Here is an 11,651-nt window from a genome sequence, read left to right on the forward strand (position 1 = left end):
ATTCACGCTTAAAAAACCAGTACTTTTACTGTGATTCAAAAGTATTGATGAGGATTTGAGTAAGGAACAATCATTATTTGTATTACAATCAACAAAAACATCAGCAAAACTCTACAAAGCCTGAGCCTAGACTTAAGTATGTCGTGAGACAAGCTCAAATTTTACATAAGGTTTGATTATATCAATTTGACTATCAGACCACAAGCCTTCGGTAGACTGAGGTTGGTTTTATTTTTTTTAAGATTAGCTAAATACAGTCATTAAAAGCCTAGTTTTGAACCAACAAACTATTTATATCCTTAGGTTCTGTGTAAATTATAATCAAAACTACTGATGTTATTTATGAAAGAATAAATTAGAAAAGGTATTTATGTAGAATATTTTATGTAAATACATCTAAGTTATATTGTAAAAGCAAACAACTTAAATAATTTTATATTGTATGGTATAGTAAACTTGAAGCGAAAATAAAGAAATGAAAAATAATATAACCTAAAAGTAACCGACTAAAAGTAGAAACTAATTGATATCAATTATTAGAAAAATTAAAGTTCATCTTTGACTTCAGCTTCATCGTCTTCATTTTCTTCCTCTTTTTTCTTTTCTCCCTTCCTCTCTTTCTTTTTCTCATCGTCTTCGTACATTTTGTTTATTATTGGGGTGCTCACATCCTCCAATTTTTCTTTTTGCTTGTCGCATTCAGCTTTTCCTGGAAAACAAAGTTAAGTTTTAAATAGGATTGTTTGTGTAAAGCGAGTTAAAGTGTTTTTATTGATGATTAGATTGTGTTATTGTTTGTTTTCAAGTTCAATTGTTATATGAGTAACTATATTTTAACTAAAAGCTTAACTTCTTTATAATAAAACCTCTACATCATTAACCAGTAAATTTAAATCTAAAATCTTAAACTGTCACTGTTTTATTAACTAGGAAATGTTATTATTTTTTCCTAAGTAAAGGCAAGTAATACTTTTAAAAAGTGATTTTCTTGAAAACAAACATAAATCTAAATTGGTAATGTAAAACTTGTATTCACTACCTGCAGACTCGTTGCTATTTATCCAGTCTAAAGTTTTTGTGATTGCCCTTTCAATTTTCTTCTTGTCTTCTTTACTGATCTTGCTTCCAAGTTTGTCTTTGCTACTAATCTGATCTTTCAAGTTGTAAGCGAACATCTCCAACTCATTTCTTGCTTTAACTCTCTGTCTCACCTAAAATATTTTTTTGTTTTTTTTTCTTTTGTAAGTATAAGATTTAAAATCATTATAAAAGTTTTAATATTATGCAAAGTTGATTAATACGTTTGTTACTGGTAATCTGGTTAAGTAAAACGAACTACTGTCTTAAACTTGTGATCCTTTAAACTAAGTTATTTATACAAGTTAAAACTAAAACAGTTTTTGCAGGTTAAGTGAAATGAAGAATTATGGTAGAGCTATTGTGTTTAAAATGTAATTGTGTATTTTAGTCTTGTAGATCTGTCAAAAGTTAAATTAAAAGTCATAGTAATAAAGTATTTACTTTAAAAAGTGCTTTTACTTTACTTACATATCTAGGTCATTCAAACCATGTTCGTTTGTTAAATACTATTGTTTTCAAAAATAAAACTAAAATATAAGTGAATCATAACAATACTAAATCATAAGTTTAGAAAATTAAAAACTAACAAGTTAAGCTAGTAAATGTTTTTTTCAGTTTGGGTCTGTAATAACTATGTTTTAAGATGTATGGTTTACTCAGTTCTAATTAAGGAACATGTGCAGCTTTAAAGAAGAAACCTTAAATTTCAAGCATTAAATTACTAAAGTAAGTTTACATAACTTATTTCGAAGTTATTATTAAACTTCTTAAACTTTAGTTAAACTTTAGGCTAAACTTGTTATGACGTCACAAACCTGATCATCTTCCTCCTTGAACTTCTCCGCTTCCCTCACCATCCTCTCGACCTCCTCCTTGCTCAGCCTTCCCGCGTCCTTCTCGATTGTGATCTTCTCGCTCCTTCCCGTGCCCCTCTCCACCGCCTGCACCCTCAGCAGCCCGTTCACGTCGATCTCGAACGTCACCTCGATCTGCGGGACTCCCCTTTTGGCGAGGGGGATTCCCGTGAGATCGAACTTGCCGAGGAGGTGGTTGTCCTTCACGAGCGCTCTCTCACCTGACGTTATTATATTATGTGTTAGTTAGTGTTGAATGTTATTAAGTTTTGTTTCTTTTAAACTATTTTGAACCTTCTTTGAAAAAAATTGTTCAAAATTGAAAAGTTTTTAAAGTTATTAAGATGAAAAAGATCTGTTTAGGTTACGAAGTATTTAAGATAATTTTTAAGTAAACAAAACTTTTTCTTCAACCGAAAAATACTGTTTTTGGTATACAAAGCTTAGATTTAAAAAAATATATATAAGTTGTAGGAAGACATACCCAAAGTAAAACAAATTGACTAAAACAGCTTTGCTTTAACTAAGTTAAAATACACCGTACAAAAAAAAGTATTTTTTTAATAAATTTAGTCGCTGATCTAACGAAATTAAGCAAATTGGTAAAACATATTTGACTTAATTTGCTATAAAAGTAATTTTGTGGCCCCAATCTAGTATAAGTTTAACCCTTAAACGCTTTAGGTACTACTTATTTATTCTTGAAATAATAAAACGAACATTTACCCTCGTACACAGAAATGGTGACAATATCTTGATTATCATCGGCAGTCGAGTACATGTCAGTTTTCTTTGTAGGCACGACTGAATTTCTCGATATTAATTTCGACATCACACCTCCAACTGTTTCTATTCCTAATGTCAGCGGGCAAACATCCAATAACACGAGGTTTGCTGCGTTTATTTCATATATAAAAACATGTTCTATTTTTTGAAACTACCTACTTTTTGTTTTATTTCAATTTATTGAAAAAAAAATTATTACTTTGCTTCTTTTGAAACTAAAATGTTTTAAGTTAGTATATTTTAGTTGCAAAAAAAAAATTTATATCCAAATCAATTTTGAATCTTTTTAGGATACTAAAGCTGTTTTAATTATTTGAAAAAAAAGCTAGGGATAAAAAAAAGTGTGGTTAATAATAAAACTGTTTACTAAAAAAGAGACTAATACTTATTTTGTTTTAAACCAAACGTGCACTTTTTGATTTTATGCTTATAAAGTGAATAATAGACTAAGAATTAAGTTGTATCGAAACATCAAAATGATCAAACTTGCAGTTGATTTTCCTCCCAAAACCCCAGCCTGGACCGCGGCTCCGTACGCCACCGCCTCGTCCGGATTTATTCCCGTGTTCGGGAGTTTCCCGTCGAAGAAACTCTGAACGAGCTTCTGAACCTTGGGTATTCTGGTTGACCCACCCACAAGGACGACTTCGTCGACATCTTTCTTGTCCAGACCCGCGTCCTTGAGCACTTTGGTGACAGGCTTGAGGGTTGATTTGAAAAGATCCTAGAAATAGTTGAAAACTGTTTGTTACAACGCATTGTGTTTTATTAGAAAAAAAATATTGTTAAAAATGAAACATAAATTTCAAACTTTTTAGTTGCAAAAAAAGCTCCGTAAAAGCCAGTACCATATTGATTAATATTGTTTAAACCAAACTTCATCTTGCTTGTCTTTATTTTTTCAATGAAAAATTCAAAGTTAATGTTTAAAAACAGTTTGTTATAAAACTTTGACTATATTATCTTTTTCATTTAAAATCACTTTAGTAAAAATTAAATAAAAACAAAAAAAATATTTACAAATTAACTATCGAAATTTTTGGTTAACTTAATACTAAGCAGATTATAGAAGTGTACATTGCACGCATTAACTGTAAATTATTAAAAGTAAAAACTGAAGCAAAACTGATGAGAACAAAATGTACAACTAACACTGTTGAGTTCCTCAAACTTGGCCCTGGTGAGCACCTCGCTGAAATCTCGTCCCTGATGAAAGCTCTCTATTTCCACCCTGGTCGAGTGTTCGCTCGACAGCGCCCTCTTCGCCTTCTCCGCCTCCCTCCTCAACTTCTGTACCGCTCTCACGTCACCTCTGACGTCAACTCCCCGCTTCTTCTCGTAAACCTTCATCAGGTGCTCGATCACCCGCTGGTCGAAATCCTCGCCACCTGATTGGTTGATTTGAACTTAAGGTTACAAATAAAGCTAAATGCTGTTGTTACTTATGGTTTCAATAGTATATTCTTATTATTTTTAAACTCGTGAATTAGTTTTTACTTTATAGATAGTTTTTATATAGCTTAAATATTTCTATTATAAAGGTTTTCTTAAGTTAATATGTTTAAATGCCCATACTTTAGTTATATCTCGATAGCGGTATTTAGTTTATAAAACTGAAGATGACGAAAAAATGTTTTATTAAACCTATTTTAACAAAAAAACGTTTTTCTCATTGATAGTAAACTACTTCTTTGCCAATACTATTTTGTAAAAGTTTTTGTTACTTTTGTTTCGTCAGCTGATAATGGAGTTTAAGTACTTTTACTAGGTGCTGTTTGTAATTAGTAATGAAAGTTTTTATACTATACACTGTATAAAAAAAAAAGTAAAAAGTTATTATAAAACATTTGTATTTTTTCTACGAGTTTTTTTTCTATATATATTTCACTTTAGCGAGAAATCGTCGAAACAAAAAACAAAGATTCCAGAACTAGTTTTATCATTTCAGTATTTTAATATTAAAATATTTAACCGAGATGGGTGTCTCCGTTTGTGGCGATGACCTCAAACACTCCGTTGTCAATTGTGAGCAGCGAAACGTCAAAAGTTCCTCCTCCAAGATCGAACACCAAGATACTCTTTTCTCCTTCCTTTTTGTCCAACCCGTATGCGATCGCAGCAGCTGTTCTGTGGTTGTAAGTTTAAGTTTTATAACGCAGTGAAACAACAAGTTTTTTTTTGGGAATTTTTTTATATATTTTGACGGCAAATGACTTTTTATAAGCAAACATAGTTTTAATCAAAAATTTTGTGTTTAAATGATCTGATCTTGAAATTGTAGACACTTTTATCTTAACTCAAGAAATCTAACATTTTAGAAAAGAGTATGTGGCTTGGTGGCATATTTTTAGTGAAAGCATTGTGTGTTTTTAATAGATTAGTTTGCTCAGAACAGTTTGTAGCAGGTATAAAAACTTAATATATAAACTTCACAACCGAATATTTTAAAATAATTTTTAAACAAACTTGTTTAAAATTATAGATAATTTTAGTTCAACAAAAAATATTAATTACTTATTATTTTCACGTTTTTTTTTTTTGCAATAAAACTGAAGTTTAAAACTTTGAATTTCTAGAAACAAGTTGTGGTCAAAAACTAAGACTAGTGGTTTAGAGTCCAAATATAAAAAAAACAAGATTAAAAAAATATAACATTCAATGTTTACGTTAAAACATAAAATTATGCCTTGTTAAAGTTTTTTATGAATTTATGTTTTGAAACTGCTATCTATAGTTTTATGGATTATACTGCTTACAATTAGCAAACGAACGGTTCATTGATGATCCTGAGAACCTTCAGTCCTGATATGGTGGCGGCATCCTTGGTGGCCTGCCTCTGAGCATCAGTGAAGTAGGCGGGAACTGTTACGACCGCGTGAGTCACTTTCTTCCCGAGGTAGTCCTCAGCTGTCTGCTTCATCTTGCTCAACACCATGCCACTTATCTCCTCGGCGGAAAACAACTAGAAAAGTGAATAGTGCTATTGGTTGTTATACACAAGTTAAATAGACTGTAAGTAACACGGCATACACTTTAAAAACTACAGTAAGAATATTTTAGTTTTAAGTATCTCAAATCTTCCCTTGGTTGTGTGTTGTTCTTCATGATTTTTTTGTCTTTATCGAAATCGTTTTAAATAAAAAAGTTTTTTTTATTTAAAACGACTTTTTAAACTAAAAATTCTATATATGTAACTAATTTAAAATAAAAGTCAGTGTTTCTATGTTTTAAACCATATAATGAAAACAAATGTTTAAACACTGCTTTGGTTTATTACCGGTTTCGGTGGGCCTTAGCCGACCTTTTCAAATAATTTCAAAACAGTAAATAACATTTAGACATTGGCAGTAATGTGAATCTGAACTCATTGATGCGTAAAAAATAAATAAACATTAACTATTCAAATTTTAATGAAAAATGCATAATTAGGTGAACTAAATATTGGTATTAATTAATAAATAAAAATAAAAGAAATTAAAAAACTAAATGCAGTAATATAAACGGAAACACAACAAATTCTTAACAAAATTCTGAAAAAACTAACGGATGATTAAAATGCTAAAAATATTTAAATTATTAGGTTTTAGACTCATTCCAATAGAATAATAAAAATTTGTTTCTGTGCCTGCAAGAGCTCATTACTTCTGATCTTTTGTTAATACAGTTCTTATCTGCTTGTAGGATCTTTAATGCTTCTTTCAAGCACAACCTGCACGTCTCGATTCTCGGTCTTGATTCATATTCTTTTTCCAGTATTGTCCAAGTCAATTCATAATTCTTATTTTCGTTCTTCAATGTGTGGATGTATTTTGATAGCTCAGTTGCTTGTTTGTATTGAATATAATTTTTATCTTCTGGGTTGCTATTTATTGTCGTCCTGTGGGTTGCCACTCTTTTTTTAAATTGGTTGGCGCTTAGACCAATATATGATTTAGTTGCATTGTCAGTTTTTACTGTGGCTTGGTATATGACATTTCTTGCTCTACAGTTACCGCCTTTCAAAGGACATTTCTCTTTGTTTCTACAGTTACATGTTTCATCTTCATCATTCTTGTTGCAGTTTGTGAGCTTCTTGTTATGATTCTTTATGATTGTCTCAATGTTTGGCAAACAGCTGTAACTTAATTTGATGTTGTTCTTATTCAAGTATTTTTTGAATTTACTGTCTACTCCGAAGTATTTGTTTATTATTTGGAGAAATTTCTTGCCAATGTTTGTTTTTATTGATTTGCAGTATGGTGGATTAAACCATATTATTTTTCTTTTTCTTTTTCTAGGCTGTTTCTTTTCATCATCTTCATCTTTGAACTTTATTTTGTAATTATAGCCACTTAACTTTATTGCGTCATTGTAATCTTTACTTATTTCATTGAATAGATTTCCATTGCTAGAATTTTTGGAAAGTCTTTCTTCTATCATTTTTGGGATTTGTTTCAGTATTGCTGGAGGGTGGTTGGACTTTGAATTAATATATATAATTTTGCTGTTTTCTTTTCTATATGGTTGGAATGTGTGGTTGTATAAATTGAAGCTTAAGTCTAGATAGTTAATTTTACGTGAAGGATTTTCAATATCTAACTTTATTCCCATTTCTTTTGATATGTTTTGCATGGATTTTTTAATTTTCTCTATATCAACATTACTTTTGTTTTTTTCTATGACCATTAAGCCATCGTCGCGGTACAATCCTGTTGTTAGGTTTGGGAGCGCATTCCTGAGTTTATGTAGTATATAGAGACCTACTAGTTCGCATATTTCCGCTCCATGTTTACCTCCCATGGTGATGTCGAAAAGTTCATTCTCTTCTGTGTTACTCTTTCTTTTTACCCATACTTCTTCTTTGTTATGTAATACAGATTTAGATGCGTTTAAGATGATCTTAATTTCTTGTTCGCTTACTTTTGTACTTTCTTTTGCAAAAGCTAAGGCTTTACTTAATAGCTTTTCTGATATAGATGGGTAAAACTCCACAATGTCAAACTTCATGAACTTGTATTTGTGTTTTTTTAGTTTTTTGTACCAGTTTAAGACTTCTTGGGAACTTCGCCACTGTAGGTATTTGGTTGATTTTCTTAATACATTGTTGATTCTGTCAATTATACATTTGCTAATTTGACCTATGTCTGAATAGCTAGGATTTATTAATCTTGTTTTGGGATTGCTGGCGAAATCCTTTTTGTGGTCTTTTAGCGTTATATAGCATTGTTGCTTAGGTAAGTGGTTTACTAATTTCTTTTCAAGTTTTAGATTTGTTACTATTTCTTTGGCTTCTTTATTTATCTCATTCATAACTGTTTTGTCACTTTTTTTATATGATTTTCGGATCGATTTTAGTAATAGGCTGTCGTATTCTAATTTAGGAATCTTGTAGTAGTTGTTTGTCTTGTCGGCTGGTACTATTAGGCTTTTGGTTTTGCCTATTTGTCTTAAGTCTTTTTGAAGCTCTTGTTGGAATTTGTCTTTAGATTTTCTAAATTTAACTTGATTAATTAGATCGAACATTTCATTTTCAAAATTCTTGAGTTCTTCAGGTTGCTTAGGTGTGAATTTTGATTTGAAACCATATGTCTCTTTATTTTCTATCATGTCTGTGCTATCTTCATCATTGGTGCAGAAGTAAAGTTTGATTCTAATTCGTCTACAGAAACTTCTAATTTTTTCCATTAACTTTATTTTGTATTCTATCTTATTGCATAAAGGAATGTTCTTAGTTGAATAATTAAAATTCAGCTTTTCATATGCTGCCATTGTCACTTTGTGTCAATTGAAGGTGGCTCAACTATTATTAGGGGCCTTGCTGTATTGTTGAAATTGACTGCAAAAAGTTTTAAACCATAAAATACAACAATAGTTTCTTATATTTTTAACATCTTTTTAAGCTTATAAGTTTACTTAAACTACGATGTAGGCGTTTCGTAAGTTGAGTAAATTTGTTTGAAATGAAACCAAATAATTGTGATTATTATATAGTTAAGTTTAATTTTTTTTGCCTTACTAAAAAGTTCCTTTACAGTAACAGTTTTATTAAAAGCTTATGAGGTCATAAAAAACTGAACGATAATCATAAACAATTTTTTTTAAACCTGAAAAACTTTTGTATTGCAATTAAGACTACTGTTATTTGTATGTTAAAGAAATCACAGTTTAAGAACTATCTGAACCGGGTTTTCTAAAACTTTATCAAAAGGACCCTTTGAAAAATTTTAAAAAGCTGTGCCCCCCCCCCCCCCCCCCACAATAAGATTTCTTAAAAAGCTAACCTTAAATACGCCTAAAAATATTTTTTTGTTCTTCATCATCATAAAGTAACTTTTAAATTGTAGCCTTGTTGCCCCCCCCACCCTTAACTAATCACAGTCCCATTTTTAGCCCTTTTGTAGCTTATGGCCCACTTTGGGAAAATCTGACCTATAATATTAACTACGTTGTTATGAGTTTGTTTTAAAGCGTTTAGATTTTTTTTAAATAGACCTATTACACAACTTTTGATAAGTTTTTATATTTTAAAACCTATTTTTTTGAGTCTAAAAAAAAAGTTTACAAACATTATCATACTGATATAAACATTAAAATTCTTACTTTGTCGTTTCCTTTAACTTTCACTTGTATGTGAGGCTTTCCGCGGTGTTCCCTCACCTTGAAAGGAAAATATTTCATGTCTTCTTTAATTTGGGTATCCCCCCATTTTCTTCCGATCATCCGCTTAGCGTCAAAAACAGTGTTTAGGGGATTTCCCGTCAGTTGATTCTTTGCCGCGTCACCGATCAATCTCTCACCTGATTGGTTGAAAAAATATACATAGTTGTTCAATAGTTTTACTTTTCATAGAATCATTTTTATTTTAGATTTATATACATTTAAGTGTTATAAGAGAAACGTACATTTTTTTTAATACTTATTATAATACTTTTTATTATCTTTTTTTTTTAAATGTTTATATTCTATTTCGTTAAAATAAAGGTGAAACTTTTTGGTGTTTTAAAAAGCTTATGTACTTTTTACTTTCATAGTTTGTATTTTTTTATAAACAAACGTGTTATAGCAATCCCACTTCTTTTTTATAAACTTTAGTTTACATAAACTTTAGATAAAAGTTTATTTATTTATTTAGTTTCAAAACAATTAAACATAATTTTTAAATAAATTGAATTAATATTGACCTGTTTGTTCTTCAAAAGCAACATACGAAGGGGTAATTCTGTTTCCTTGTGAATTTGCTATAATTTCAACACGACCGTTTTTGTATACTCCTACACTGTTTACATTGATAAAACTTTCGCTATTTTTTTTATTTATTGATAAAAGAGTAGTATAAGCTTTGTTGTTCTATGTTGTTTTACGTAGTGTATACATTTTTACATTAAGTTATACCATGAGTTTCTAAATTAAACTGATATCTTTCTAAAAACAAAGCAAGTATGCTGAAATCTTTTTAAAACTTTGAAACTAGTTAAAAACTGTTGTAGTAGCAACATATAGATATTAAATACTACAGCTCTCTTTCTGTAGATATCTAATAAAACTGTTCATGTTTAAGTCTATGTTAATAATTTAATAGTACAAACAACTTTGCTGAAATTACTAGTTGTTGTTTTCAAGCTATAGTCATTACTCATGTTAAAGTCTTTATTAATAATTTCTTTGTTCATTCAACGTGTTTTTACAGTATATTTTTGTTGTTTTCTGCAAAACTTACTTACGAGTGCTTATTAACCGTGTTTAAAAGTTAGCAAAGCTTACTTCTAAGAAAAACAGACCAAAACAAAATACACTTAATAACTTTTAACTTACCATGAATATGTAGTTCCCAGATCAATACCTATAACGGTTCCTAAGTCTTCTTTTTTATCATTTGCAATTACTCCATTAAGTAGAACGAAAGAAAGAAATATTGTTAATAAAACATTCATTTCAGTCTATTTACGTTTCTGTTAAATTAAACTTTAAATGTATATGCTCGTAATGCCTTAGCTTGTAATTTAGCAACATATACAAACATATAAACTAAATACTTAAATTTTAAATAAATTACATAATTAAATTTAGAACAATGTTAAACTAAAACACCACTTTAGATTCTACAGAAACTTTTGTTTTCCCAAACAAAACAGTTAAGCATAAACTGTTAAAAATTTTAACTTAAAGATAGAAATCAAAATTCTCTTTAAAGTTATGATTCATAAATATGTCTTCATAAAAAGCTACTTATTACTGCCAACGTAGCAAATGAAGCTAAGCTAATACGTTTTTAATATTTCGCCTACACAATTTTAACAGGAAAGTTGAAAAACGCTTCGTAGTATACTTTGAAACGTTTGCAAAGTTTATGCTTTAAACTAGTTTTTAAGTTTTTACGAATAATTTTTAATGTTGTTTTTAACTAAGAAATGCTTTATTGCTTTTATAAAAGCTTATATTATGTTTTAAAACGTGGTATTGTATTAAAACAGGTTTGTTTTACACATATATTAGCATTAAAACAAAAAAGATAAACTAAAATTGTTACTGTATATCTTTTACTTTAAATGTTCTTAACATATATTGATAAAAGAAAAAATTTAAAGCACAAACTTTTTATTGACATCACCTTAGATAATAAAACCTTTGTTTTAACAATATTTTGAGACGTAATAAGATTTCAAAATAATAAATAAGGTATTGAACTTTTCAAAAAAATATTAGCTAATATACTTTAAAATCTTGTTAATGTCGTTCAAAAATTTTTAAACGTATAGATCTTTTTAAACTAAATACTATAAATTTAATAAGTAAATCAAAATACTATGTAAGAAACGTTATACTGTTTTTTAGGTAGCGATTTTGATAAAAAATTAATAACAAATTATCATTTATTCTTGCTAAAAATAAAATATATTTTAATCGAAAAGGTTTTAACAAATAAAGTTATATCATAAACTAGTAAATTTTTTA

General features: G+C 29.2%; 1 protein-coding gene across 1 annotated transcript; it reads right to left on the reverse strand.

The window, feature by feature from the left end:
* Positions 1-545: 545 nt before the first annotated feature.
* LOC145836532 (endoplasmic reticulum chaperone BiP-like) lies at positions 546-10,630 on the reverse strand. Its single transcript, XM_082944326.1, has 11 exons — positions 10,512-10,630; positions 9,881-9,975; positions 9,300-9,496; positions 5,492-5,682; positions 4,693-4,847; positions 3,873-4,108; positions 3,207-3,444; positions 2,661-2,828; positions 1,896-2,155; positions 1,040-1,211; positions 546-709 (listed from the first exon to the last, which is right to left on the reverse strand). The coding sequence occupies exons 1-11, from the start codon at positions 10,628-10,630 to the stop codon at positions 546-548; spliced, it is 1,995 nt and encodes a 664-aa protein (XP_082800452.1).
* Positions 10,631-11,651: the final 1,021 nt, after the last annotated feature.

Source organism: Thalia democratica, chromosome 5 (genome assembly GCF_965202585.1).
Source record: "Thalia democratica chromosome 5, ktThaDemo2.hap1.1, whole genome shotgun sequence".
Classification (NCBI taxonomy): Eukaryota; Metazoa; Chordata; class Thaliacea; order Salpida; family Salpidae; genus Thalia; species Thalia democratica.

What these genes read in the sequence shown, in the direction of transcription:
- LOC145836532 (XM_082944326.1), bottom strand. Translation starts at nt 10,630, where the DNA reads ATGAATGTTTTATTAACAATATTTCTTTCTTTCGTTCTACTTAATGGA. An exon ending in AGTTTGAGGAACTCAACAGT is followed by an intron (nt 3,445 to 3,872) that starts GTTAGTTGTACA and finishes AACTATTTCTAG; the next exon opens with GATCTTTTCAAATCAACCCT. An exon ending in CACCATTTCTGTGTACGAGG is followed by an intron (nt 2,156 to 2,660) that starts GTAAATGTTCGT and finishes TAATAACGTCAG; the next exon opens with GTGAGAGAGCGCTCGTGAAG.